Raw genomic sequence first — 24,185 nt, 5'->3', positions numbered from 1 at the left:
AATACTCTCCCTTCTTGTTGTCTTTCTTCAGACTGCCTTTTCAGACTGTGTCCTATGAACAGATACTCAGCACAGAAACAGTTCTGGAAGGCGGCGAAACCTGGAGGCAACAGCACCACCGACACAGTTCTCCTCACCAAACTCCATGTAAGGGCCCTCTTCACCTTTATTTATCTGCTCTTTGACTATTTTCATGGTGATAATAATGGATACGTTTTTAAGTGACATAAAGCAACAGTTTGTGGTCCCTTTTCTGCGTTTCAGCATGCTGCTGACCTGGAGAAGAAGCAGAATGAGTCTGAAAATCGCAAGCTGCTGGGATCAGTCATCCAGTATGGAAATGTCATCCAGGTGCGTTCAGGAACCAATGAGATAAGGTGCTTTGGTTAAAAGAACTACAGCACCATGTTTGACACTGTGTGCCTGATAATAGTGACTATAATTCAGTTTTAATCAGAGAAGAGTTTTAAATAATTGCCTCAGCACAAAGGTGTGCTGTCAAGTTGTCTGTTGTAATGTCTAATCTTACTTTGCTCACCGCCCAGGAATAGTTTGCACACAGGTATGAGATCATCTGAACCCAAGATAGTCATGCATTCCTGCTCGAACATGCACACAATGCATACAGTGTAGGATATCCTAGTTGCAGAGCACTTTCATTTCAGTGGTAAAGTGAGCACCAATTGGTTTCCTGGTATGCCATAGGAAATAATTGATAGATTTCAGAATTTCTTTGCAAAGATGGTCTAACTTTGTTACATATAATATTAATAGCATCTAATACAGAGAGGTGCACTTAGCATTTTGCATCCAAGTGTCATCGGGTCCACTCTGCAAGCTCACTGGTTCTAACACCATATATCATGTTATAGGATTAAGCTGGGCATTTAGTTAAGTTGGCCGGGGATTCCCAAAAATATGCAGAGCTTATAGGATTCCAGTCTAGTTGGTAATAGATTATTTTTGATAGGTCTGGGAACTGCTGATTAAACAGATGAACCAGCAGAGGTCATGGGAAGCATTTAAAGAAAAGAGATTTCAAGTACTTAAATAATGTGAAGATGCAATAAAGGCACCAAACAGTTATGGAGATGCATATTTTCAGTAAAACGCTCCCTCGGGTCCAGTTGTGGCCGACTGTGACATGTTTCCATCTTTGTTCCAGCTTCTGTCCACTTTCTTCAACAGTATGTCATTTATAGTAGCCATGTGTCTTGTAACCATGTATTGCTGTTTCTTGTTTTATCAACAGTTGCTGCACTTGAAAAGCAATAAATATCTGACAGTTAACAAGCGCCTACCTGCACTATTGGAGAAGAATGCCATGAGAGTGACTCTGGACTCAGCGGGAAATGAGGGATCCTGGTTCTACATCCAGCCCTTCTACAAGCTGCGATCCCTGGGAGACAGTGTGGGTAGAGTGGGGTGTGGGATTGAAGTTGATTATGGTACATTACTTTTCACAGGGTTTGAAAACAGAAGTCACATTGACACACAGACAGCTTGTGTTTATAAGACAGAGGAATTAAAGATAGAAGACAATCAGCTCAGGCTGCACTTCCTTTTGTTTAGTTGTGCTTGATTTCCCAGGCATGAGGAACTGCTGACAAACTGATTGCAATCTGTCTTTTTAAAGATTGTTTATGAGTTGTTTTTGACAGTCAAAAAAGCTGCAGTGTTTTCTCAACGTCAACAAAACATCCTGCATTTTACTTTGGACATATCTCCGAAATAATTTTCAGGCACTAGGGTTTGAGTGGCATTTCTATAACCTGTCCAACAAGACAAGCTGAAAGAGAAAGGGGAAAAAAACCCTCTGAACATAACTGGTTATCTAAACTATCCATTCATTTTAGCTGCAAAATCACCCAAATATGTCTTAGCATCTTGGTGGTTCACTCATTAACATTCAGCTAGATTAGTTGCATAGATAATGGTGAACACCTTAGGCATTAGGATAAGACTATATTTGTGACTGTGTAGTTTTACAAGAGGTTTGTGTTGATAAAAGAACATGATAATATTACATTACTTATGTAATATTTAATACCTCAAAATGTCAGTCAGTCAGTCAATTGCTCCTCAACTCCGCTTAAGGCTGGTGGCTCGAGGCTACATCTACTCGCACAACCCCAATGAATCTCTGCTTGAATCACCTGTTGTCTGGCTGCATTGTGGGTAATGTTAGGGCTGCGTTTTGACAAAGAAGAATAATTCATGAAATAAAAAGGATAATATCTCAATGCTATACAGTGCAATCCTGAATTGGTAGCTGTGTCTTTTGAGAATGTGAAATATGGTTCTATAGACTTGTGAACCATTGCCGATCATGCTGCAATCTCTGTAAGTGGCTAATGGAAGTTGATGGAGTTAAGATGGCTAATTTGCTAATTAAGTTAGAGGTTATTAATCCCCTTGGGGAAATTAGGGAAGGTAATGGTCAGGGATTGGGAGTAACTGCAGTTTGGAGGCCAGTGTCTTGGTCAAGGGCAGTGGAAAGAGAAGTTGTATGAAAACTCAGGTTTCCATTTGAGGTCAAACGAGCACTTTTTCTTCTGTCAAATAATTACACATAATACGTGTTTCTGTGGATCTCTTACAGAGTTCATTGTTGTGTGTATGCACGAAGTTGTGTGAGCAAACACAAATGAGTTACTGATGAGTAGACCAAAACTTATTGGGGCTTGCTGTTCATGTCTTCACATACAGAATTTCTTTGTGTTTGGTCAGTGATGCTCTGGGTCAGGGCTACACCTGTCTGATCCAGTCTTTTCATACACAGTATGGTCCACGACTCCCTCTAGTGCTGATGTGGTGACTAGCATGATCCAATGTAACCAGATCTCCCTTACCTACAGTTTGTGTTCACCTTGCGAGGAAAGGGAATTGCAGTGTTGAAGAATGACGGCTAATATCTTGGGACCTGACATACTTATGGTTTTGAGTTGGAATTGAGCGCTCACTCCCACACAGGGGCCCCCTGAGCAGCAGTATTTCATCTTGTTTCAAGATGTTCTGTTGCCCTTCACTCAATGAGACTGTATTTAAAGATCGTACTTGAAAAAGACATTTATATTTTATTCCGTCTTGCAATATGGTTTCACTTCTTGATTCTGAGTGGCAGTAACAGACTCCTTTTGATTGAAGTGATCTAAACCCAGTACTCATTTGAATGCAGTATGATCCGTGTATTTATATTGCTGCTGCAGGTGGTGATTGGAGATAAAGTGGTCCTTAACCCTGTGAATGCTGGACAGCCTCTACATGCCAGCAGCCACCAACTAGTTGACAATCCAGGATGCAATGAGGTACATTAACACTTGTTGCTTTCCAGAGCTGTACAATAAATTAGATATAAGGTAGTTTTCCCTTTGTCTTTATCATGTAGAATATGTAACTTACATAACTAACCCTATAATGATAAAAAAGTCTTGATGAATGTTACAATGTTCACACACGTCTCTGTTCTGCCTTTCAGGTTAATTCTGTAAATTGCAACACGAGTTGGAAGGTTGTTTTGTTCATGAAATGGAGTGACAACAAGGAAACAATACTCAAAGGGGTAGGTACCCTCACATTTCTGTATAAAATTCACAAAGCAGACAAACATTAAAACATGGTAAAAACTAAAACATTGTAAACACAGTATGTGAGGAAAAAACATTGAGAAGAGAATAAAGACTGTAAGGAAGAGAATAAAAACTAAAGCAAAATATTAACCAAACAGTCAACATTTTTGCTTTATCTGTTACACACTATTCATGTACTTGTACGTGTGTGTGTGTGCCTTTTGTATGTGTGTCTGTGTTTAATTTCAGGGAGATGTAGTCCGATTGTTTCATGCAGAGCAGGAGAAGTTCCTCACATGTGACGACCACAGGAAGAAGCAGTATGTTTTTCTAAGAACAACCGGCCGACAGTCTGCCACTTCTGCCACAAGCAGCAAAGCACTGTGGGAAGTAGAGGTTAGCACAATGTCTTCTTTTATCTCCAGATAAAAGCTAATTTGTTGTCGTTTGTGACTTTAAGACTTGGCATTCAGTTGTCTAGTTAATAAACAGAGAGAGTGCCCTAACCATTAGAGAGAAAGCATAACGTTGTTAGGCAATATATTATTACAGAAATAATCATACTAGAATTACACAAAAAAATGCAACTCTATACCAATTTGACATGGGAAATTATTTATGCCTTCTTTTTGATTTCTTTTGTCATCATCAGGTCGTCCACCATGACCCATGTAGGGGAGGTGCAGGCTACTGGAACAGTCTGTTCAGGTTTAAACACTTAGCCACAGGGTGTTATTTGGCTGCTGAGATGGGTGAGGTGTGTACTTTTTTTATTTATTTTATTTTGTATTTCTTTACACTTTTAAAATGTTATAAGTAAGTAAAGTTTATTTAGTATAGTATCATCAGAAAAAGTTCACAAGTGCTTCACTAGGGTAGAAATGTTAAAAAGAGGACGATGAAGAAAACTGTAAAAAGAAACAATAAAACATGGGCAACAACAGACCTTATAAAACACAAAAACACACAACCCATTTCCTTTCATATGCATGCAACAGTATAGATCTGATATAGTAGCGTTAAGTTCAGGTTTAATCAGCTGTGTTCTCTGACACAGTTGGTCTAGAGACATACACCTAATTTGGATGCCAGGTTCAGTGACCACAGTGTGAAATAAATGATGCTGAGGAGGATATTTGGCATGTGACTGTGTTTCCCAGGTGAATCAAGACTTTGAGGAGGAGAGTGCCGAGCAGCGATCCTCGGTAAGACTTATTCTCTTCTCCTCTGAGTGCTTAGCAACGTCACGCGGGTTGCCCCACTGCTATTGATCTAATCTGTTCAATAATGTGCTGGGTCTTTGCTTTCTGCTCTAGGTGGTGGACTTTACTCCCTTTAATTTCCAGGTACTGTCATATAATCTTTACTTGGCTGCAGCAATATAGCACAAAATCATTGTGTTGTCTACACATGCGCACTACCACCTTTGCTGCTTTTCTGTCCAGTTTCTCTTTAATCATCAATAACTCTTTTGATTTGGTTTGTATGTGCCTTCATTTGAGTAGCAGTAGATTACCACAGGGTGTCAGCATGCCATCGTCTCAGCTGATGTTTGTCTCACCAAAAATCACCATTAGGTGGCAGTGTTGCACAGACTAAATGGGAGTGTTGTGTACCTGTAGTTGTCAACTACGTGCCAACAAGGCCCAATAATCTGTGGTGTGATTACTGAAGTTTTTCTCACTGATCTGCACTACTTCAATCCAGAGTGAAAGTAATCTGTGAAATTAACATCAGTGGTGACTGGTGGGTTAAAGTGAAAACATGCACACTCCTTGGCCTCATCATTGTGCATGATCAAAAGTGTATTTTATCACTGTTTTTTGTATATTTTGTGAACTTCACTGCCATTTGTAGTCGATGCTTTGCTCCTTCTCACTGCAAGTTTTCTCACTCCAGCTGGATGCAGATAATGAAGCATTACGAGGTCGTCTGCGAGCTCCACAGGAGAAGATCATGTACACTTTGGTGCCTGTTCCCGATGGCATGGACATCTCTTCCATCTTTGAGCTAGACCCCACCACTCTGAGAGGCGGGGACTCCATGGTGCCCAGGTATAATATACCCAGACCCCAAAAATGTAGTTCTTCTGCCTAGATTCATTTGAAACTTGGGTAACATCCAGATATCACAGAGGCAGAACATGACTTCAGGACATCTAAGCATACAAACATGATTACCTATGTATATAATGCTCAATGCTGTTGAATATTCACACCATCAGTGTACAAACATGCCCAAGACTGCTAAGAAGTGACAAAGACGTGACACTAAAATATCTAATAATAATATATATAATGTCAGAGACCCCTCAGGGTGAGGTATTTTTCTGTTCTGTAATGGAAACATAACATCAGGGATGTAGGAAAATATGGAGGGAAATGGGTGGAATGACAAATGTGTCAACACTACAATCTAATCAAGACCACAGTGATGTCAAGACTACAGCGGATCAAACAGTGGCTGGTAACATTTGACTCATGTGTAGAGTCGAAGGGGAATTTGGAAGATTACTAAGAAGGCAGTTTCGGAGGTAATGACGGTTTGTTTTGTTTTGCAACTCTGACCAGAGCAAACAGCTGGTAACCAAGACTTCATAGAAAGGGTTCTTGTCCACTTATTGACTCAACAATCAAATGTGAGACTGTTGTTTGTTTTTAGTTGTTGCAGGACAGATAATGGGGACACGGTTTTAGAAGTGTGGTCATACAGTTTGTGGATTTTTTATTTTATTTATTTATTTATTCTAGGGATCAAAAGTTGATTATTTCTGTTGCTTTTCATTGGCTAGATTTTTGTTTTCTATTCAGACTTTGTCCTGTGTGTAGTCAGTTCAACATATGTTTTAAAAATAGTTTGACTGTTATTGCGATATGATTCACATTTAGTGCAGATGATCCATTTTACATTACAATTTTCATTTTCAATGAAAAAACTTTTAAAATCATAATAATGTGAGAATTGTTTGGGTCTGCACTTGGGGTGTTGCAATATTGTGATATTCAGGATAGCCGTGATACTAAAGAATGAGATATTGATATTGTGTTAATAATACAAATATGATAATATTGTCTGAATAATCAAGCATTGTTTATGCGTTCATCTGGATGCCTTACCATTATTGTAATTGTTCTTTTTGTGCATTTTATTTACAGTTATGGTTACAGACTCTCTCCACCTCCCTGCACTCATGCTAGCTTTTTTTTTTCAAATTTCTATAAACATCCCAATAATTTCATAATCGTGAATTTGTTTGGCCATTATTATCATATAGTGAAAATCTGAAACTGTGACAGCCCTAGTCTGTACCAAACAAACATGTTTTCTTACATCTGGAGAACAAGATTTATGGGCCAGGACACCTCTGCAGCACTACAGTACTTATTATAATGCTGTTTTACCACACATTTGACCTTTTTTATAAAAAAAATAGCAGTTTCTGTTGATTTGGATATTGCACTTTGCCATATTGCGATTTTGAATATATTTAATATAATTGTGCAACCCTAATTCAATATTATTATAATTCCTAAGATAGGATGGTGCTACTACAGTGGAAAAGTCAAATAATCATTGACACAACCTTTAGATGGGATGATACTCGCCAAAGACGGCAAGGAAAGTCCCACCATTGCATGAAACAGGAAATTGCTGTAATCAGGCTGAGAGTAGGCATGGATAGTTGGCATAGTAGTGAAATAAACTACATTGTAAAATGCCGTTGTGTGTGTGTCTGAGCTAAAACCACAAACTAGATGTTGTGTAAACACTTACAAACACTGAGAAATGATGTTATATTTCATGCACTTGTTTTTAATATTTACTATTCATAGGTTGTCTGTACAACTGTAATCAGACTCTGCTGTGCTCCTTTAATCTTGTTGACAGTATTGTGTGATAGAGAATGTATAGTTCTAAAATTACAATAGTACATTTGTCCCTGTCACCACACATCAGATAAGAACACAGGCTCTCCGCCTCGTGTCAAAGCCTTCATTGTGTCACATCGTCAGGTGTGTGCGTGCATGCTGCGGTCTACTACTGTTAGCACCACCCATTCCTACCTGAAATAACCCTGTCCCTCAAACTTTAGTCAGGCGACTGATTAATGCCTGAGAGAACCAGTACACAAAGGTAAGCCTGTTAGCTTCAGTAGGCGTTTACATAATGCCTGCCAAGAATATGACTACGGTCTGCTGTCTGCCTGAGTAGCTAAACACACACGCACGTCAGACACACCCACCTTCTGTTACTCACGTGCAGTGAGCATGAAAGACGTACCTGGCTCAGACTTTACTATCTGTAAAGGTTTAGTACTTAATGGAGGAGAGATGATACTGTACAGGTCACTATCGGCTTATCTGTACTGCCACACACAAAGTAAGCAGTCTCTTCCCTACAATCGAAGTTTGCTTACGTATCCTGAGTAGAGAGGATATATGTACACTGACTTGCCACTTTATTAGGTGCACCTGTCTTATACAATGTGCAATAAATCCCATCTTTGTGTTGCACTTAATCTTTTACTTCAAACATTTATGTTGCCACCCTTTCAGTGACGTGTTTTTTTATGATCATTTTATCATGATTTATGAGGCCATATAAAATGATGTGGTGTTTGACTTTGTTGTAATATTAAGCTCCCCTCATGTATTTAAATTGTTCAGTATCAAGTGAAGGTTGATGCGCTGGTTACTAGTAAGTCTTTTTAGATCAAGATGTCATGTCATCACTTTTAATATTCTATGGCTTTGTGGTATTCAGTCGATCCTGTTGAGGTTTGTAGCTGCTGACCTTTAAGACACGCACACACACACACACACGTACAGATGAGGACAGATATATAGACATCTGTAAAATGTCGGTTTTACTGTTTGAAGACCAGCAGCTGATTTAATTGACCTGGACTCTAAACAAATGTCGTCTCACTGGAGATTTGAACGTAGATGAGAAATATGAGTCTTTGGCGATTAGGCCCCATTGTGATATCCATTATGTTTTAAGAGGGAGGGTGAACTCATGAGTTGTGATAGGGTGAAGATGATGGCTGAAGATCTGGATATGATGAGGTGGAGGTTAATGGGGTGGAGGTGGGCCGAAACGTTTTTTTGCACTGAAACGATGGCTGACAACAGCAGAGTAGAGAACAGATTTGAAGTTTGCCGGCAACGACATGATGGATTGATTGAATTGAGGCAAAACCTGGTTGGTTTAACTGATAGAGTAAATGTCCAAGCGTCAGCTGATTAATAAGTGGGGAGTGGAGAGAATTGTGATTGAATGAACATTAAGATGGTCTTCCTGATTGAGCTTAAGCTGAGCATCATTAGAAAGGTCACACAGTAGACATACAGACACAAAAATGATGAGGGAAAGAGTGTATGACATACAACGAATGCCCCTGACTTCTCCGATCATTATCAGTCTCATCAAAACAGATACTACTACTACTGCCACATACTACCTGCTTCTAGTAGTTTTCTTGCTGTCATACTTCTAGTAGTTTATGCACATTAATTTGTTCTTAGTGCGGTGCTAGAGAGCAGGCCACAGGATCAACAACATTAAAACCTTTAGTTCGCACAGGAACATGAATGTGCTCTCAAACTTCCTGGCAATTGTCCCATTAGCCTGTGAGATATATTGTGTGCAAGGTTTCTATTTTGACATGAGGGCTCAAAAGGAAAACTTATTGTGTGTCTGAATAAGTATTTTAGACCCTGTTTACATGGAGGGAAAACGCATATATTTTCATGCGGTTTGGCCTTTCAATTACACGAAAACGAAGGTTTTATCACGGAAAACGATCATTTCTAAAAACTCCAAAGTGGATATTTCTGAAAACGCTGTTTTTGTGTTTGCATGTGTACTGGGTCAAACAGAGTTTTAGGTACTCAAACGTCACAGTATGCGACTAAAAATGCATCACGTCATGTGAGCGTCCTATGTTTACAGTTTGTTTGCTTACTGATCATGGATGCTGTTAAGGTAGTGCTCATTTTTACGTTTGTGCAAACGCTTTTGCTATTTACTATTTTGAAAGGAACAGGAAGTCGCTTGTGTAATTCATTGTTGTTGTTGATTTTGAGGATTCTGATTGGCTTGCATGGCTTTATCCTTCTCGTTACACTGCCGCCTACAGGTTTGGCATAGTTATGATGGTGCTCGACAACGTATGTATGCCGGTTCATGTAAACGAAAACTTTTTTGAAAACAATCTTGTGTGTACAACGTTATTTTTGAAAACGGAGGGGGAGAAATATTTGTTTGTGTAAATACCCGGCTATATGTAAATGTGGTCTTATACACAGTGCCCTCCAGAAATCCTGAAAGGGAGGAAGCCTTCTTAATGAGCCTGTTAAACTGCCTTAAATTTCTCTTTTGAGTCGTTCCCCACAAACACAGGTGTGTCTGTGTCTAATTAAAGGATAATGTAGAGTCCTGGCCATCCTGGTTAAGGCATGTCAAAGAGTTGAAAGTTAGTCCAAAGCAGGTTCATCCACAAAAAGGGCACTTTTGATAGGACCAGTGGCAGGTTCTCCAAAACTGGCCAGATTTTCAATGTTGTCTTATGCCCTGAATCTTCATTTATTTATTTCCTCTGTTGCTTGTAGGAGCTCCTATGTGAGACTAAGACACTTGTGCACCAACACGTGGGTCCACAGCACCAACAACCCCATTGACAAGGAGGAGGAGAAACCTGTTATGTTACGGGTGAGTAGCTAATGGTTAGGTCAGGATGTAGAGCACAGCTGAGGTTTTTTTGAACTGATAAAAAAAAAATTTTTTTTTCTTTCTTTTTTTCAGATTGGAACATCGGCAGTAAAAGAGGACAAGGAAGCTTTTGCCATCGTACCAGTGCCACCAGCAGAAGTGCGGGATTTAGACTTTGCCAATGATGCCAGTAAAGTGTTGGCATCCATTGCTGGGAAGCTTGAAAAGGGAACCATCACACAAAATGAAAGAAGGTATCAACTGCAAATTTAATTGATACTATATTTGTAAATATCTAATAGAAGGAATCCCAGATATCACTGAAGTAGCAGCTAATACAGTCTGTTTTCTGTTGCCGTTTTGTACACTTTTCAGGTTTGTGACCAAGCTCCTGGAAGATCTAGTTTTCTTTGTTGTGGACATCCCCAACAGTGGGCAGGATGTTTTGGAGATAATGGTTAACAAACCCAACAGAGAAAGACAGAAACTCATGAGAGAGCAGAATATACTGAAGCAGGTTGGTCTTAAACCTCACAGCCTGTAATTGCACTGATTTAAAATTTACATTTTTGGATATTAAAATCCTTTATTTCCATTTCAGATTTTCAAACTTCTCCAAGCCCCTTTCACAGACAGTGGTGATGGCCCCATGCTGCGACTGGAGGAACTCGGAGACCAGCGCCACGCTCCTTTTAGACATATTTGCAGGCTTTGCTACAGAGTGTTACGCCATTCTCAGCAGGATTACAGGAAGAACCAGGTAGGTGGACACAACAACTCCACTCTGACCCCTGCGTTCTACCAAGACCTTTTCTTTGCAGTAACCGTCCCCTCTTTGTGCTTCTCTTTACAGGAATACATAGCTAAACAATTCCGCTTCATGCAAAAGCAGATAGGATACGATGTGCTGGCAGAAGACACAATAACAGCTCTGCTCCACAACAACCGGAAGCTGCTGGAGAAACATATCACTGCTGCTGAGATAGACACATTTGTCACTCTAGTGAGGAAGAATCGGGAGCCAAGGTGAGGCCCGCAAGGAAGCGACAGGCCCTGGCCGGTGTACTGGCACAGGAGAGGTGTCTGTGGTCAGTTTGGGTCAGATTTGTTTGTGTAACAGCTGCTGAGGAATGTAAATATATGTAAATGTATTCAGAGAAGTATGAGTGAAACTGCTTGTGCATGACCTTGGCACTGCAGGTAATTTGCTGACAGTGTGTGTTTTGGTTGTGTTGAAGTCCTGTCAGGTGCTGTTTATGACATGTGAATCAGGCTGATCCAGAAGTTTGGACAAGTGAGGCCCTCACAGTTTTAGCTGTTATAGTATTGAGTGAAGCAAGGCATTCGTGTTCTAACTTTGTGTACTCCCTAACCGCAAGTTATATAATATATCAAATTGACCAATGCCTATGTCTTACATGTCCTATCTCCAGTGCCTGTGAAAAACAAATTAAAAGTGTAATTTATTGTTACCTGTCTCCAGGTTTCTGGACTACCTCTCAGATCTCTGTGTGTCCATGCACAAGTCCATCCCTGTGACACAGGAGCTCATCTGCAACGCAGTACTAGACCCGACCAATGGTGACATCCTCATCGAGACTAAGTTAGCCTCTTATTCTTCATAAGTATTAGATTTTTTGCGAAACTGAAACAAGCATTTAGAAGTAATATTCATGCTGTTCAACAGATTGGTCCTGTCGAGGTTTGAGATCGAGGCGCCGTCAAACGGAGAGAGTCCGGTGGAGGCAGAGGATGAAGAAGAGGTCTGGCTCTTCTGGAAAGACAATTGTAAAGAGATCCGCAGTAAGAGCATCCGGGAGTTGGCCCAGGATGCAAAGGAAGGCCAGAAGGAGGACCAGGAGGTGGTCAGCTACTACAGGTGAGATCTTTGATTGTACACATATGAAAATATATACACTGTATAACAGCAGTGATTATTCGATTAATTGATTAGTTAAATAGAAAGAAAATTAACTGCCAATTATTTTGATGATTGGTTAATCTTTTCAATCATTGTCAAGCAAGAATGCTAAACATTTGCTGGTTCCAGCCTCTTAAATGAAAAGATTTGCTGCTTTTCTTTGTCATTTATGGTAGTAAATGAAGACCCTTTGGATTTTGGACTGTTAGTTGGACAAAGCAGCAATTTTAAGACATCAATTTGGACTCTGAGAAAATGATGAGCAATTTATACAATTTTTGACATTTTGAAGACTAAACAATGAATCGATTAGTTGTGAAAATGATCATCAAATAAATCGGTATTGAAAATAATCGTTAGTTAGAGCCCTAATACACTGACAGATTTTAACATTTATCAGAATGGAGTGTTTGTAAGGTAACATAATGCAGTACAATCCAAAACAACCACAGTCATAAATTGGAATTTCAGTTTCAAGTGTAATTTGAGATATCGTTAATGGAAAAACCTGACATGATTTATACATAAATAGAATATGACAACAACTCAATTCTGATACAAATCACTACAAACTCGCATATTATGTTCTCACAGGTGCCAGTTGAACCTCTTTGCCAGAATGTGTCTGGACCGTCAGTACCTGGCCATCAACAAGATTTCTGGTCAGCTGGATGTGGATTTGATCCTGCGCTCCATGTCTGATGAGGATCTGCCCTTTGACCTGCGGGCATCTTTCTGCCGCCTGATGCTGCACATGCACGTGGACCGTGACCCCCAGGAGCAGGTCACACCCGTCAAATATGCCCGTCTTTGGTCTGAGATTCCCTCCAAGATTGCTATTGATGAGTGAGTTTGTCTCATGAATGCTTTGAATTGCCTTTTATTGCCTTTCCAAAGATGTCACAGCATCTCTTAGATTTGATTCTCCTCTAATTATCCAGCTACGACAACGATGGAACCACCAGAGATGAGATCAAAGAGCGGTTCTGCCTCACAATGGATTTTGTGGAAAACTACCTGAGAGAGGTGGTGTCACAGAACGTTCCCTTCTCCGACAAGGAAAAAAACAAGCTTACCTTTGAGGTAATGGGTCTCTGTGGATGGTGTGAATAGATGAGAAGTCACATTGGTTTAAGTCAATTATAAATCATTGTTTTGCATTTTCTTGTCAACAGGTAGTGAACCTGGCAAGGAACCTTATATATTTTGGTTTCTACAACTTTAGCGACCTGCTGCGACTGACAAAGATCTTACTGAACATTTTAGACTGTGTCCATGTCAGCACCATTTACCCCATCAACAAGATTGAGAAGGGAGAGGAAAACAAAGGTAAACATCCAGCTCCTTTGGCTAAAGTTGCTTTACTGTTCATCAGAGAAGACTAATTTCCTATACTGCCTTTGATGTAATATCACTAGGGCTGCAACGAATAATTTTTTTTATTGTCGATTAATCCGTCAATTATTTTCTCGATTAAACAGTTAGTTGTTTGGTCTATAAAAATGTCAGAAAGTGAGGAAAAATGTCAATCAATGTCAAGGCCCAAGAGGAAAGAAATCAAGCCCAAGACACCAAAAAATATTGACATTTAAGAAGCTGTAATCAGAGAATTTTTCTGCATGTGCTGTAGCTGGCAGTAATGTGATGAAGTCCATTCATGGAGTCGGGGAGTTGATGACCCAGGTTGTGCTGCGCGGAGGCGGCTTGTTGCCCACCACGCCAACTCATCAGCCTGAAGGAGATGTGGTTAAAACTCAGACTGAACCGGAGAGAGAGGACATCATGGTCATGGACACAAAGCTCAAAGTCATTGAGATTCTACAGGTAGAACACAAGGAAACTGATTCTTCCTTGATGGCAAACACTTTGTTTCTCTTTATATATTTTTGTTTTGTAACTTTTTGTCTTTTCCTTCAGTTCATTTTGAATGTACGACTAGACTACAGGATCTCCTGCCTGCTTTGTATTTTCAAACGTGAGTTTGATGAGAACAACCCACAAGGAGATAACACTCCCAGTCAGAACGGGACTAACAATATCACAGGACAGATGCCAGGTATGATGCCACTTAATTCATTATACCTTTTTTACAGCAGACATGGCGGCTTGTAATAGCAGGAAAAGCACAGATGTACTTAATAACATAAACAATGAGCGCATTCCAATTAACTGAGCTACTTCCAAGGTCCTGATACTTGGCACGCTGTCTCACTGTCATGCTTTTCCTGCTTTTCCTGCTATGAGAAGGCAACGCTGACATGTCTGCTGTGGTCTATAAAAGGCCTACAGTATTCTGAAAAAGTCAATTCTGTTATTTTTTAAAAACATTTTGTCCCATTTAAATGTTGAAAGTGATCTCTTTGAAAGATTGAATCTTTGATCATTTTTTAATGACTCTAGGAAACCTTGACTTTGAGAACATTGAAGAACAGGCAGAGGGGATTTTTGGAGGAAGGTAATCCATAGCTTGCTAGTCTCTCCTAACCCGTTTTTACGAAAAATAAAGCAAGATAAAGTTTAGAGTAGTAATAGAATAGAGTAATTTCTGCTCCAATGATCTTTTAGTGAGGAGAACACTCCACTAGACCTGGATGACCACGGAGGTCGTACCTTTCTGAGGGTCCTGCTGCACCTGACCATGCATGATTACCCTCCTCTCGTGTCTGGAGCCCTTCATCTGCTCTTCAGACACTTCAGTCAGAGGCAGGAGGTCCTCATGGCCTTCAAACAAGTAGGCGTTTACACTCTTTATCTGACCATGTATACTTCTGGGGTAGCACTCATAAGTTCACAAACTGGTAATGGCAGAATCTATGGATATATTTTATTAAAGTTTAAGTTGCAAATTTACACTTTTCTCCTAAATATAGGTCCAGCTGCTGGTGACCAGTCAGGATGTGGATAACTACAAGCAGATCAAGTCAGATCTGGACCAGCTGCGCTCTATTGTGGAGAAGTCTGAACTGTGGGTTTATAAGAGACAAGGAGAGGATGGGATGGATGGAGATGGACCTTCAGAATCTGACAACAAAAAGAAGGTACAGTCTTCTGAACATGAAAACATCAAACATTTGTCTAAGTGATGAAGAAGAAATGTTCATTAAAAGGCAATATGTCTCAATATAGATTGTATTAGTCTTAATCTTCTAGTAATGCTAGTGACTTAAAGGATGTCTTCTTATTGCTTATTGTTTTACAGGGAGACTCACCCTGTTCAGACAAGAAGAAGACAGAAAGCACCAGCAGTTACAACTACAGGGTTGTAAAAGAGGTATGCTCATTTGCATTGTAATCCTGTATGTTCATGTTTAGGATTTGTTTCCTGTGATTAAAATCATCCTGCTGTGTGTGTTCAGATCCTGCTGCGTCTCAGTAAGCTGTGTGTCCAGGAGGGGAGCTCAGGGAAGAAGAGTAAGAAACAGCAGCAGAGGCTGCTGAGGAACATGGGAGCTCACAGTGTGGTGCTGGAGCTCCTACAGATCCCCTATGAGAAGGTGCAACACTGCAACTGCAATATTGAAAAAAATATAAGGAAGCTTTAAAGCAACATTATGCAACCATTTCACATTAAAATAACAGCTTCAAAATCATTTTCGATGGTACACTGACTTGTAATAGGGAGAATGCCACCTCTTTCATTCCCACTCTGCGCCCAGAGCACCTATCCTTGCACTATATGACCTGAGTTGAGTGGACAATTTCCTGCTATGGAAAAAAGCTATCTCAGTAATCATTGCACATCTATAGGGCTAGGTACTCTTAGAAAAATGTTGATACTAATACCGATACCTTGACTTCAACACCGGTTCCTGAATGATACTTATTTTGATATATCAATGTATCAATGAAACATTATGTTACACATAAACGTGGTGAGCCCAGTCACGTAGTGTTTTTCCTGCAAGCCTCTAGACAACCAATTGCTAGCACTTTTAGTTATTGGCAACACAAGCATGCTGCATGCTTATTGGCTCACCTACGCTGATGAGATTAAATGCTAAAGTATGGAAATTTGACATTTTTTGATACTTATTAGTATGGAGGCTAGTTAGCTCATTCCGCTGTGCAGCCAGTGATTCTCTGTCTAGAAAACTCTGTAAATCAGATCAGTGTCCTTATTGGGGCCACTATAAATCACCTCAGTACAATTGGTGTAAAAGTGAATTGTACTCCAAACTGTGCCAAGTTGACAATTCTTGCATAATGTTGCTTTAAAGCTCTGCATAGCTTTTACACATTTGCAGTTCTTCACTAGTGTAATGTAAATAATAAGGACGTCTTACTCTGTTTTTGTGCATTAGGGCGAGGATGTTCGAATGCAGGAGATAATGAAATTGGCTCATGAGTTTCTGCAGAATTTCTGTGCAGGAAATCAGCAGAATCAGGCTCTTCTCCACAAGCACATCAACTTGTTTCTTAACCCAGGGGTGAGTCATACAGGCAACTCAGCTTTACTCCCAGGGATTATTTTCACAATACTGTCTTTTGGGAAAACGGATCTGAAATTCCCTTATCTTTATGTTTTCTCCCCCTTTTTTCCGTCTCTCTCAGATCCTAGAGGCAGTCACCATGCAGCACATCTTCATGAATAACTTCCAGCTGTGCAGTGAGATCAACGAGCGAGTGGTTCAACACTTTGTCCACTGTACTGAGACCCATGGTCGACATGTCCAATATCTCAAGTTCCTGCAGACCATTGTGAAGGCCGAGAACAAGTTCATCAAGAAGTGTCAGGACATTGTCATGGCTGAGGTCGGTTGTATGGTGGTTATAATGCACAAATATCATTGAAAAGAGTGGTAATACTTTATTAATATGAAAATAATGATAACTGATAGATGTACTTGAATTTAAGACTGTACTCTCTGCTGTGTCTCTCCACTACTTAGCTGGTGAACTCGGGCGAGGATGTCCTAGTCTTCTACAATGATCGCGCCTCCTTCCAGACCCTAGTCCAGATGATGCGGTCAGAGCGGGACCGCATGGATGAAAACAGCCACCTCATGTACCACATCCACCTGGTGGAGCTGCTGGCTGTCTGCACTGAAGGGAAGAACGTCTACACAGAGATCAAGTGTAATTCCCTGCTGCCACTGGATGACATCGTACGGGTTGTCACCCATGAAGACTGTATCCCTGAGGTGTGAATAATTTTCAGTTTCATTTATTTATTTTCATCTGAAATGTGTTGTTGTGAAGTGAAACTTCTCTGATAGTGAGAAGAGGTACAGTCAGTGTGTGGGCGTGTGAGTGATTCAGCTGTTTTATATAAGATTTTGTTGTTTTGACTCGATACTTTAGGTCACTTAAGGTGAAATCTTAAGGTGAAATAAAACTGTTGAAATGAGGTGCATCTGTCAACTTCAAACGGAGACTGTTTATATCCATAAATATTTAAAATGAAATTGTTGCATATTGATGCGACCAAAAGTAGTTTTATGATCAACGATTTGTTGATTTTCTTTCTTTCACTTTCTGTTTTTCTCTGACCGTTGTCTCTAATCTCGTCTCTCATCTGTGTGTGTCTGTTTGACTTGAATAACAATGCTCATCGCAATAATCAGATTTGATTGGCTGAGTAGCGTCACGTGAGTCTTTTACAACACATGCAATTGTTCTGTGAGTTTCCCGGGATGCTACTGCCATAATGGCTAGAAAAGCTGTGCCATTTAAAATATTACTGCTCATTTGAAATAAAGTTTCAGTTCACTGTCATGCCCCTTAAGCATAAAAAAAAATCTTAAAACAGACGGGGGTCCTACCTTAAACTAGGCAGCCGTTTCGGATAATAATAGATAAGTTGATAATATGTACAATGGCACAGCATGTGCAGTTTTGGCGTGTGTGTGTGTGTGTGTGTGTGTGTGTGTGTGTGTGTGTGTGTGTGTGTTTACAGTAGATGTTTCAGAGCTAGTCTCTCTCCATAACTCACTAGTCCACCCCTGATAAATGTGCCTCATTAATTTTGTTTGATTGGATCCTAACAGGTGAAGATCGCCTACATCAACTTCCTAAACCACTGCTATGTCGACACAGAGGTGGAGATGAAAGAGATTTACACCTCCAATCATATGTGGAAGCTGTTTGAGAACTTCCTGGTGGACATTTGTAGGGTAAGACAACAATGTATCTGACATCTCAAAGTGAAGCCAACAGTGTGATAGATGGATGGAGAATGCCATCCTGCTGTATATTATATCATGGGTTTGGGTTATTATGGAAACACAGCATGCAGTGTTTTACCTGTCGGCCACATGCAGGAAGTGTGATCCAGTGGCTGTGCGTCATGCTAATATGTTTTCTGTCTTTGTCTAGGTGTGCAACAATACCAGTGACAGGAAACATGCGGATACTACGCTGGAGCGTTATGTAACTGAGACAGTCATGAGCATTGTCACATGTTTCTTTAGCTCTCCTTTCTCTGACCAGAGCACAAGCCTGCAGGTAATCTGGACTATGAAGTATAGCATTTGAATTAGCTATAACAAGCAGCAGTAGTCTCTGAATCATTCATTGTTAAGTTGAGTTGTTTGACAGTAAGATATCATGCTCACCTACACAGTATAAATACTATAAAACATGATTCTTCCCTCTACATAGATCGCACACTATATGTATGTAAGTAATGGTAACTCTCCCCCTCACTTTGTTTCCCAACCCTTGGGTGCTTATCAACAGGCTCTAAATGTTAAGGAGTATCTTCACTGTGTGGGTTGTCAATTTTCATAGCTTAGTCAGCAGACAGACTCTGTTGTTCCCAGATCTGTGGGTGTGTTGCACAAGGTTTTAGTGGGACATGGTGCAGATGATGTACTCACCCAATGTGGTCACTTTGTTTCTCAGACCTTGATGTAGCGGTGTCATGTCACCCACAACTTTCCGAGTAAACTATTACCAATACCCTCTATAAAATTCCAAATCCCTCGTTCAGTAACTTTGTGGTGTAGTATTACAGTGTTTCCCCTAGGTTGACGGGTTTTGGGGGGAGGGGGCGGCGGTGCTGGAGCAGCAGGCCAAACAGGCTGACAGTTAACAAACAGGAATCATTTTAATAACAATACTTTAGAACACTCTTTGACAATATTTTTCTCTTTTCTCTCCAACAATTACAACTACTTTTGCAATATCTTTCTTTTTTGTACAAATTACAGATACAATTACTTACAACTATTTACAACTATTAATCTACTTTTGTTTATTTTTCCATCTATCTGTGTTTTATTTGTTTCTCTTTTTTTGCGTACTTACCAATATCAGTTTTGTACAGCCAGGAGGAATACTTCCTCTCTGACAGCCAAGTTGGGTCGAACCCTGTCAACCTATGGTGACTGGACTTGTGCTGCTTGTCGGGGGGAGGGGGTGAAGCAGGTGGGCTACTGCTCTGCTCCATGGATGTACTCTGCTCTGTGCTTGAACCAGCAGCAGCAGAGAGACTCTCGCTACTACTAGCAGCAGAGCTAACGTTTGCTTCGCCAGAATCACTTTGAGTGCGCTTAAAAAACGTGGATATTTTCGCCTGTTTTTCAGGCAGTGGGGGTTGACGCGACATGTTGTCCTCTTCTCTCCATGTCTGTCTGTAGGTGTGTGTTCACATGTTTGTTTGTGTGTACGCCGGTGCGAAGCTCCGCCCATCGTAAAACAGAGAGCGGAGGAGAAGCGTAGATGTGCGACGATGAAGAAAATGAAATGAAATATCCTCGCTTAAATTAGATCAATAACATAATTATTTGTTAAAAGAACACGGTCCAGACCTGTTCTATAGGAAAAGTGACCTGAAATGACTTCTGTTGTGATTTGGTGATATAAATAAAATTAACTTGACTTTCAGGGGGGGTGCGGGGTCCCGTTGGGGGGGCGGGGCGCCCCCCCTATACAACGGTAGGGGAAACACTGGTATTACATACGGCAGTTTTTTTCTTGTTATGTGCAGTGGTCTTGTCCCAAGTTGGCCCCAGTAGAAATGGTTAACTGTCTTCTATGTAAGCCTTTGCACAGTCTGAGAATTCTGCTTGCTGAGGTTTACAATTTTTTTGATGACATCACAACCCTCTTTCTCTCGCAACAGACCGCCATTCTTGGAAAGATATCTGAGGTATTTATTGTACTGTAGGGCTGTGGCCAGCTGATAGATTGCTCCTTCGTCATGGTGGTAGAAATCAGTCGTACTCTCTGTTAAACACTGGTTGGTGTGTTGTTTTGGGACTGATTGTAAACAGCTGGCCTACTGGACCCAAAGCTGTAGACCCCTCCACCATAGGTGCTATAGTATCCTCACAATGATATTTCTAGCACAAATTCGGTTAAGAGTTCAACCTAGTCAGGGAACACAATAGTCACGTTGTTGGTTATTTAATTGTTCACATCTATCCTGTTCAGCACATGTTTTCCTTTTATTATATCCTCTCTCTCTCATTTTGTGTTTTTTGTCATGTCTTCTGCGTTCTCTTATAGACTCGTCAGCCAGTGTTTGTGCAACTGCTCCAGGGAGTGTTCAGGGTATACCACTGTAACTGGCTCAACCCTGTCCAGAAGGCCTCAGTGGAGGCTTGTATTAAAGTACTCTCAGACGTGGGTAAGATACCTGGCTAACACCCACCTCCAGCCTCTGTTATTGTATCAGAAAAGGTGTGGTCGCACATGTAAAAAGCATTAAATAGAAATATCTACATTATTACCTCTCCCTAGCTAAGAGCAGAGCTATCGCCATCCCAGTGGACCTGGACAGTCAGGTGAACAACTTGTTTGTCAAGTCTAATAATGTTGTGCAGAAGAGCATCCTCAGCTGGAGGCTGTCCGCAAAGAACACTACTAGACGAGACTCCGGCTTGACTAGCTCCAAAGACTACAGGAACATCATTGAGAGGCTACAGGTCAGTAGCAAAACATACTTTACTGTAATTTAACCAGCTGGAAGGAAAAAAGTTAAAACATTGGTTGAAATAATTGAAATGGTTGAAGAGCAACAGCAACTGTAATTTAAAAATGTAAACATTTTTATTTCTAAAATCACTGTGAGGGGTGTGTGTGTGTGTGTGTGTGCTAACCAGTTTTTGGAGGAGAACAGAAGGTACGGGGCTTTTTATAAAGTGCATTAGCAACAAATCTCATGGCAGAGCAGTGAAGGACGTCAAAGCCCTATGTTTATGCTAATTAATTCATTTTTAGTCACATGTTTTATAAATAATTAAAATCAATTATCTTTCATAAAAAAGTGTTTTGTGTTTGTAACCGTTCTTTTCTTGTGGAATCATTTTTCTGGGGAAGCACCTAAAAATTACATTGTCCCCAAACTATTATCAACTAGATTTGCACTCAGTAGAGCACATACCTCCGTCAAGGCCTCAAATTCAATCAAACCTAATCCAATATCACACATGGAATTTTGTATTCAACCTCAGAAAATGTACAAGCGCGCATAAAGGCACTGACACAAAATCCAACGGGCGTACATTTCACAATATAATATGGATGCTTTTTTGACTGTTATTCTTTCATTACGTCCTGGCTTCTCCTTTACCAGACAGTTTTTTTTTTTTTATGCATTTGCCATTTGTTTATTTAGTCTAACTATTCTTTTTTAAATAATATTTTCCTGTCTGAAAAGCTGAGCTGTAATCCAGTGGCCATCTGGTGTGTCTGAGCCACACATTGTACAACAATACAACATTTCAGGGAGAAACTGGAGAAAAGGAAAAGTCAGATAATGGAGAACACTTTGCCAGGCCCTCAGAAAAGCTCTATTTACAGCACAGTAATTAACAAATACTGCTACACGGTGAAATGTAATGCAAAAATGTAAACCTTGTGGTTCGTTGGCACTCATGAATACCAGGGGTTACTGCTGCCATTTAAGCACGGTGGCAGAAACAAGTCAACAATAATTAGGAAAGGCTCAGTCTCAGCTCAAGTGCATTTACATCTTTACTGTAATCTGCATAGGCATAAAAGTGGTGTTTGAGACCTCCAACAACCTATCAAGACTCCCCCCCATCTTCATTAATTGTTGGTAATAAGCCACAAGTGATGTAACTCCTAACTTTAAGACAAGGAAAATTCTCTAGAAGTGGTTTCTATTTCCATCCTGGAAACAGTGTCTGTGGTCGCATGCCAAGTTGGTACAGCCTTTTTTCTTGTAACGTGTGACTCAGTGTTCAGTGGAAGTCTAAAAACTCCGAACTGTCTGGTCCAGTTCAGCTGTTATCTCTGCCTACATGGGAAACGCAGGCTTTCGGCTGAAAAGCGATTCCTTTTTTTTATGAAAAAAACAATTCCAATGCCAAGACAAACCGAGTCATTGGATTGTTGTAGAGTTTCCCAAGATTGTTTTGGGATATTCACTGAACCATTCCCCAGACAGAGATTAATGTGGTTCCCAAAGTGGTATCCCTCCCACTTTTTTCTTGCTTTTATTTCATAGCATTTCTCTGACTCTATGCTTCAACACTTTTAGTTGTCTCTTCGGTTTTTTACCTCCTAAAAGCCCTTTTGTTCTACCTCTCAGGAGGCACCCACACAGTTCTATAATCACCACCAGACCAGAAGTCTTCATGATGCAACTTAACTTATTTGCATATTTTCACACTAATCATAACCAGACGTGACAGGAAGTGCATAGAGAAGTGGGATGTTGTGGTGCGTCATACATATGGTTTGCTTTGTTTAAGTACAGTATGCAGTGCACTGGATGAGTCACTTCTGTTTCTCTTACATTAATTCCTAAGTCAACCTGGCAGATATTTTGAGGTTCATTGCAGCTGGTTTCCTTGGATGAAGGAACTGATGTGGATGCATTAACAGATGATGTTGAGAGATGTAAAAGTCAGAGGCTGTCAGAAAAGTACCTTTTTAACATAGAAAAATATGTGGTAGTAAATATTACGGAAGGAAAATGGGCTTTTGATTTCTTCAGTTAATTCAGTTCCCCTTGTTATACATAGATAATATGTCTTCAATCATTTATGAAAGCTTCATTAAAACTATTATGTCACAGTCAGTAAGTGGAGATCACGTGATGTGGCAGCTGTGATGATAATTTTGTTTCTTGATTCACATTTTAAACAAACAGACAACAAATTCAGTAGTAATAAATATCCAAAGCCGTGGTTTCATTAGATGTTTCAAGGTGAAGCCTTAAGTCTTAAGTTTGTGAACTTTTGTAGTGAACCTACAGTTTCTGGACACTAAGCCCTGGTTGTATGTCATTACGCTGTGTAGGACATAGTGTCAGCACTGGAGGACCGTCTGAGGCCACTGGTCCAAGCTGAGCTCTCAGTGCTGGTGGATGTCCTGCATCGTCCAGAGCTGCTCTTCCCAGAGAACACAGAAGCTCGCAAGAAATGCGAAAGTGGAGGATTCATATCAAAGTAAGTTTAAATCTCCAAACACAAAGGCATCTTTGTTTGGCCTAGGCTTAGAGAAGATTTAAAGGTTTATGCACTATTTTTGTTGTACCTTTAGTATACCTTTAAGTTATACTAGATTCTTTGTGTTGGGTTGTGTTTTCCCTATACACCTACATCTTTACAGTGGATCAATCAATTTGGAGAAAATCTAGCTTGTAAGGGGAGAGACTGACTCAGGCAGGACTGCACCCCAGCAGATTTTGTGAGTGAAGGGAGTTTTGTCAGGTGATGTTCTTACCCTTTATTGAGCATATCATTTAGGTTTTAGAATTAAAAAAAATTTATAATTTGACCCACTGTTGGTGTTTTACTCCAGTTTTAACCGCTGGTTTCACATGAGGCTGAAATGGGACAGCCAGTGCCCATATTTGTGTCAGGATTTGTTTGTTCTATGGGTTTAACTTTACACCATAACTATGTGCAAATACATTTCTGGTTTGGATGCAACTTAGAGGTCCTGGGTGTTGAGATTCCTGCTGTGAGTCACCAGAAAGCTTGCTGACTTTTTAAACCAATTTGGCCAATAATAAAGACATTTTGACAAGTGAGATGCTGTGGAAGATGCTTGGTAGTAATAAA

At 40.3% G+C, this 24,185-nt stretch overlaps 1 protein-coding gene across 1 annotated transcript in view; it reads left to right on the top strand.

Moving 5' to 3' along the window:
• itpr1b (inositol 1,4,5-trisphosphate receptor, type 1b) overlaps positions 1–24,185 on the top strand; it is a 96,824-nt gene that overhangs the window by 16,644 nt on the left and 55,995 nt on the right. The window contains exons 4-40 of the mRNA XM_073468456.1: positions 32–147; positions 265–351; positions 1,253–1,411; positions 3,210–3,308; positions 3,479–3,562; positions 3,819–3,965; positions 4,222–4,326; positions 4,730–4,774; positions 4,886–4,915; positions 5,469–5,623; positions 10,184–10,283; positions 10,377–10,537; positions 10,659–10,800; positions 10,885–11,043; positions 11,137–11,309; positions 11,767–11,886; positions 11,971–12,162; positions 12,799–13,050; positions 13,146–13,287; positions 13,380–13,533; positions 13,835–14,028; positions 14,122–14,260; positions 14,605–14,659; positions 14,770–14,935; positions 15,075–15,242; positions 15,404–15,475; positions 15,561–15,698; positions 16,506–16,631; positions 16,756–16,956; positions 17,094–17,345; positions 18,192–18,317; positions 18,520–18,648; positions 18,805–18,822; positions 20,270–20,296; positions 20,656–20,776; positions 20,890–21,074; positions 23,419–23,567. Of these exons, the coding sequence (XP_073324557.1) occupies positions 32–147; positions 265–351; positions 1,253–1,411; positions 3,210–3,308; positions 3,479–3,562; positions 3,819–3,965; positions 4,222–4,326; positions 4,730–4,774; positions 4,886–4,915; positions 5,469–5,623; positions 10,184–10,283; positions 10,377–10,537; positions 10,659–10,800; positions 10,885–11,043; positions 11,137–11,309; positions 11,767–11,886; positions 11,971–12,162; positions 12,799–13,050; positions 13,146–13,287; positions 13,380–13,533; positions 13,835–14,028; positions 14,122–14,260; positions 14,605–14,659; positions 14,770–14,935; positions 15,075–15,242; positions 15,404–15,475; positions 15,561–15,698; positions 16,506–16,631; positions 16,756–16,956; positions 17,094–17,345; positions 18,192–18,317; positions 18,520–18,648; positions 18,805–18,822; positions 20,270–20,296; positions 20,656–20,776; positions 20,890–21,074; positions 23,419–23,567 (4,888 nt within the window). The remainder of the gene's footprint in view (positions 1–31; positions 148–264; positions 352–1,252; positions 1,412–3,209; positions 3,309–3,478; positions 3,563–3,818; positions 3,966–4,221; positions 4,327–4,729; positions 4,775–4,885; positions 4,916–5,468; positions 5,624–10,183; positions 10,284–10,376; positions 10,538–10,658; positions 10,801–10,884; positions 11,044–11,136; positions 11,310–11,766; positions 11,887–11,970; positions 12,163–12,798; positions 13,051–13,145; positions 13,288–13,379; positions 13,534–13,834; positions 14,029–14,121; positions 14,261–14,604; positions 14,660–14,769; positions 14,936–15,074; positions 15,243–15,403; positions 15,476–15,560; positions 15,699–16,505; positions 16,632–16,755; positions 16,957–17,093; positions 17,346–18,191; positions 18,318–18,519; positions 18,649–18,804; positions 18,823–20,269; positions 20,297–20,655; positions 20,777–20,889; positions 21,075–23,418; positions 23,568–24,185) is intronic.

This window comes from Pagrus major, chromosome 6 (assembly GCF_040436345.1).
Source record: "Pagrus major chromosome 6, Pma_NU_1.0".
NCBI lineage: Eukaryota > Metazoa > Chordata > Actinopteri > Spariformes > Sparidae > Pagrus > Pagrus major.
This window is presented reverse-complemented; position numbering and strand designations above follow the sequence as displayed.